This window comes from Nansenia antarctica, assembly GCF_963989245.1.
Source record: "Nansenia antarctica genome assembly, chromosome: 2".
Taxonomy (NCBI): Eukaryota; Metazoa; Chordata; class Actinopteri; order Argentiniformes; family Microstomatidae; genus Nansenia; species Nansenia antarctica.
The window spans coordinates 64,653,115-64,658,475 of NC_137675.1; the positions used below are offsets into that span (position 1 = coordinate 64,653,115).

Genomic DNA, 5,361 nt, shown 5'->3' on the forward strand with positions numbered 1-5,361 from the left:
TCATATTGCACATAGTGTTATTGCACATTCATTTAAAGTGTCGCAGTTTGCAGGCTTGAAATGTACACATTTGTGCCTCAGCACTACACCTGATTTTTCAATCCAGCAGCTGCCATCAATCCGTCCAGACTGTCCAGGGCCCAGAACCTAGGTCTTTGCTGTGTTCAGGGCCTGGATGGCCCTGGGGTAGAAGCTGAGCTTCAGTCTGTTTGTCCTTGCGGACATGGTCCTGTACCGCCTGTTCGAGGGCAGCCGAGCAAAGTGTTCGTACCCAGGGTGGGATGGGTCTCTGGAGATCTTGGAGGACTTCCTTAGGCAGCGTGTGTTGTACAGCTCTTCCAGAGAGGGGAGGGGGGCGCCGGTGATCTTCTGGGCCGTTCTCACAACTCTCTGTAGCGCATTCCTCTCTGCGGCTGTGCAGCTGGAGAACCAGTTGCAGATGCAGTAGGTGAGGATGCTCTCCACTGCGCAGCGGTAGAAGGCCACCAGTATCTCCTGTCTGGTGTGGTCCTTCCTGAGGACTCTCAGGAAGAAGAGCCGCTGTTGTGCCTTCTTGATGATGGCTGCTGTGTTGTTCTTCCAGGACAGGTCATCCTGTATGTGCACCCCCAGGAATCGGAGGGTTGAGACTCTCTCCACGCTCCCTCCGTCGATGAGCAGGGGCTGGACCTCAGATTTTTTCCTCCTGAAGTCCACGATGATTTCCTGGGTCTTTGACTGGTTCAGCAGCAGGTTGTTAACCTTGCACAGCTTGCTCAGCTGCTCTACCTCATCCCTGAACGCCGCCTCGTCCCCCCCCGAGATGCAGCCCACCACGGTGGTGTCGTCTGCAAACTTTACGATGGAGTTGCTGGGGTGGACGGGGGTGAAGTCGTAGGTGTAGAGGTTGTAGAGGATGGGGCTTAGCACGCAGCCCTGGGCGGACCCAGTGCTGAGTCTGAGGGCTGTGGAGGTGTGGGAGCCCACCCGCACCCTCTGGGGGCGGTCGGACAGGAAGTCCTTGATCCATGCACATATAGAGTGTGATAGTCCCAGGTCTAGTAGTTTGTTACTAGCCTGTCTGGAAGGATGGTGTTGAAGGCAGAGCTGAAGTCCACAAAGAGCAGTCTCGCGTAGCTGTTTCCCCTCTCCAGGTGGGATAGAGTGGAGTGGAGAGTCGTCGCGATGGCGTCCTCTGTGGACCTGTGGGCTCTGTAGGCAAACTGGTATGGATCCAGGTTGGGCGGGAGGCGTGTGACTATGTGGGCCTGGACTAGTTTCTCGAAGCACTTCATGATGATTGGTGTGAGTGCCACCGGGCGGTAGTCGTTTAGGCAGCTCACCGTGCTTTTCTTCGGGACTGGGATGATAGTTGAGGGTTTCAGGCAGGGTGGGATGGTGGCCTGGGACAGGGACTGGTTGAAGATGTTGGTGAAAACCCCGGCCAGCTGGTCGGCGCAGTCCCTCAGCACCCGTCCCAGGACGCCATCCGGCCCTGAGGCTTTCCTGGGGTCCACCGCCTTCAGCACGCGTCTCACTTCATGCTCTGTGAGGGTGAGGCTGCTGAGAGCTGGAGAGAGTGGTGTTTGTGTTGTGGTTACCTCCGTTCGCCCCTCGTCGAACCGGGCGTAGAAGGAGTTCAGCTTTTCCGCCAGCAGGGGGTCGTCCTCTGCGGCTGTGAGCCTGTTGGCTCTGAAGTTTGTCATGTGCTGAACCCCCTGCCACACCCGCCTGGAGTCGTTGCTCAGGAAGCATTCCTCAATCTTCTCTCTGTGGTCTGCCTTGGCCTCCCGGATGCCGCGCTTTAGGTTAGCCCTGGTGGTGCTGTACAGCAGTGTGCCCTTCCCTGCGAAGGCGTTGTCCCTCTCATTGATCAGTTTTTGGACCTTCCCAGTCATCCATGGCTTCGTGTTGGGGTAGACCCGGACCCGTTTGTCCACGGTGACTGAGTTGGTGCAGTTCACTATGTGGTTCAGAACCGACGACGTGAACTGTTCCAGGTCCTCATGCTCATATTCCTGCCATGAGGTGTCATTCAGGCAGATCTGCAGTGGAGCGGACCCTGCTGGCCAGGTTCTGACAGTCTTAGTGGTGATGGGAGCACTTTTCCTCATGGTAGTGTAGGCTGGGATCAGGAGGATTGACACATGGTCAGACATGCCTAGATGAGCTAGCGGTCTAGCCTTGTAAGCAAGCTTGATGTTGGTGTATACCTTATCCAGTGTTTTTTCTCCTCTTGTTGCACATTTAACATGCTGATAGAACTTCGGTAGTACTACCTTCAGGTCAGCATGATTAAAGTCTCCGGCGATTATATGGACTGCCTGTGTTCCGCGCTCTGTTCACCACTGATGACGTCATATAGCCGCGCCAATGCTAAGCTACCATCTGCGTTAGGCGCAATGTAAACAGATGTTATGTACACTGCGTTGAATTCCCTCGGGAGGTATGTGGGTCGGCATTTAACAGTCAAGTATTCTAGGTCTGGGGAGCAGTGGCTACTTACAGTTTTCGTGTTTAAGCACCAGCTGTCCTTCGTAGATATAATGAGGCCGCCTCCGCGGGTCTTCTCACTAACGGCCAAGCTCCACCTGCTGCGTTGCGTCAACTCGCCATCGGCGTTGCGTCAACTTCCCGTTGTCCAAGCTCCACCTGCTGCGTTGCGTCAACGTTGCGTCAACGTCAACGTTCTACTCTAGCTCCACTGGCATTTTTTGTATACGGGAGTAATTTCACCCTTGACTGCAATATGTCCACAACAATAACAGCATCATACAGAACATTTTCCAATCAGGGTAATATTTTATCTACATATTCCCAAATAGATAGTTGTTAGTTCAGTAGATGTTCAACTAACTGTCAACAACATTTCAACTAACTAACCACTAATCCTAAACCTTGCCCTAACCTTAAATCTAACCCTATCCTTAACCATAAATCTAGTTACATATCAACAGCAACAACTAGTCGCATATAAAAAATTATATTTTTCGACCTCAAGGATCAGCCGTTCATCGTCCATTCCTGCAACAAGCTTTCAAGTACCTGTGGTGATTGACAGCTGACTCGCGTGAATAGCAATTCGCAATAGCTGAGTAGTTGGCTACAAGCATGTTCAATCTGGTATTATCTCTATTAACCGCTGTGGTGATTTAACAGCTGATTAAAAAAATATAATATATATATCATAATATCAAGTGCACTACAAACAGAGCAAAACAATAAAACAACACCAGAAAACAACCAATAGGCTATACAATTATAACCAACAACTACAATTGTAAATATACATCTCACGCCCCACGTGGGGCAAATATACAATTGGTCTCATTGTGACGTCTGCGTCCACCGTCAAAAATCAAACTTTTTTGAATGTCTACTTTGGACGCAGCCATCTGACGCAACGCTGACGCAACGCAACGCTGACGCAACGCAGCAGGTGGAGCACCTTTCATTGATTACAATGCATTTGATCCCAATTTCGGACGCAACGCACATTAGACGCAACGCTGACGCAACGCTCGATGGCCATGGTGGAGCTTGGCCGTAAGCAGCGTCCAGTCCGCCCGGTGTAGGGTCCTTCCTTCCAGGCCTACCGCGGAGTCCAAGATAGTGTCATTTAGCCAGGTCTCCGTTAGAATAATCACACAGCTATCTCCCACGATGTTATTAGTAGCGACATGCAGTCTCAATTCGTCCATCTCTATGACGTTGGATAGGAAAATACTCGGCAAAGCTGGCTTATCCGGGCTTCTCTTTAGCCTAGCTAGCAGGCCTCCTCTTCGTCCTCGGCGTTGCTTACGATCACGACGCCGACGTTTGCGCTTGAGTGTTGGGATAGCGTAGTATTGTTCACCCGGCGACCTAGCGATTTCGAATGGGATTCCCTGTTGTTTCAAGAATTCCGTTGTTACAGTCCTCTCATTTTGCGCACCAACTTCTAGTAAGTCTAGTCTGCTGTAGGTACTATTTACACAGCCGTTCCCTATAAGTACTAAAATAAAAATGTACATACAAATGTACTTAAAAACACAAAAAAACACCAGCGGTGGAGCCACCCCGAGCCGCACGTCTGAGCGCGCCGCCATCTTGATACCGTATATCGAGGATTTGTAAGCCGGTGTTCTGTGAACACTGATGAAAAGCCTGATCCTCGTTCGAGGAATCACCTGAGGCTTGAATTCCAATCCCGAGTTGCCTGATCGCCTGATTTATTTCAATCGCCGATATAGTAATCCACTTTAGTGGAACGGCCCCCAGGTCATTTTGACTATTTGATTAGATAGATCTCGTCTCTGTTTGTGGTCATTTTACGGTAGAAAAGAGCTGTTCGTAAACCCAAGCTAGTTACTACTTAATAATGTCCTACTGAAATCAATGTTCCTGTTATCCATTAACAGGGCAGCGACAGTGAATATGAGATGGATCAGAGCCGGCAGAAGACCCACTCCTTCGTTAACCACTACATCAGCGACCCCACCTACTACAACTCCTGGCGTCGCCAGCAGAAGGGCGTCTCCCGCCCACCCGCGTATGGATACGCGCAGCCCGAGCCTCTGGTGGAGCAGGAGTCCCGGCAGCACCCACCTCCCCTGCCACCACTACCCCCTCTGGTGCCCCAGAGCGCCCCCTCCCCCCAACCCCAGATCCAGAGCCCAGGCCAGGGCACCCTGTTTAGGCCCAAGGGCAGTCGGACTCCCACCCCCTCCCTGCTGTCCTCCGAACCGACCAGCCAGCACAGCACCCTCTACAGCAGGCCTCCCAGCAGCCTGGGCTGTGGCTCTCAGGCACCTACCGCGGGATTCTCCTCTTTCGTTTGACACACGACTCTCCTTTCAATAACAACAGACAGACCAAGGCTGACTCTTTTATTTTGTTGTTGTTGGTTTACTCGTATTTTATTTCCGATTGGTTGTTTTTTCTATTCTATTGACAGAGGTGTTGCTGAGTATTAAACATTGCAGGCATCTTGAATAGGATTTTTCTCCCTTGTGAAGGGTGTGTGAGGTGTGTATGTGTATGTGTGTGTGTGTGTGTGTGTGTGTGTGTGTGTGTGTGTGTGTGTGTGTGTGTGTGTGTGTGAGTGTGTGTGTGTGTGTGTGTTTCTGTGTACATTCACTGTATATGTGTTTTTCAGAAGAAAAAAAAGACAATCATTCTGAAAGGATGTTTATGTTGCTTCAGCACTTGTTTTATGACACAAGCATACATGTAAACAGGGGAGGATCTGAGATTCTAAAGAGAAGAAAAAATACCTTGTTTTAAAACAAAGATAAGTATTATAAGTGCAGCCTATATGATGACAATAGTACTGCATTATGAAGGATTAATCATTGGACTATGGCTTACAGACACTGATGGAAAAGAGGAAACTGACTCAAA

At 50.4% G+C, this 5,361-nt stretch overlaps 1 protein-coding gene across 1 annotated transcript in view; it reads left to right on the forward strand.

Moving 5' to 3' along the window:
* The window catches only part of LOC308151641 (protein sidekick-2-like), a gene marked incomplete at its 3' end in the record, with an annotated part of 39,375 nt that extends 34,576 nt beyond the window's left edge, over positions 1 to 4,799 (forward strand). Inside the window, exon 44 of the mRNA XM_080524545.1 lies at positions 4,380 to 4,799. Within this exon, the coding sequence (XP_080380671.1) occupies positions 4,380 to 4,799 (420 nt within the window). The remainder of the gene's footprint in view (positions 1 to 4,379) is intronic.
* Positions 4,800 to 5,361: the final 562 nt, after the last annotated feature.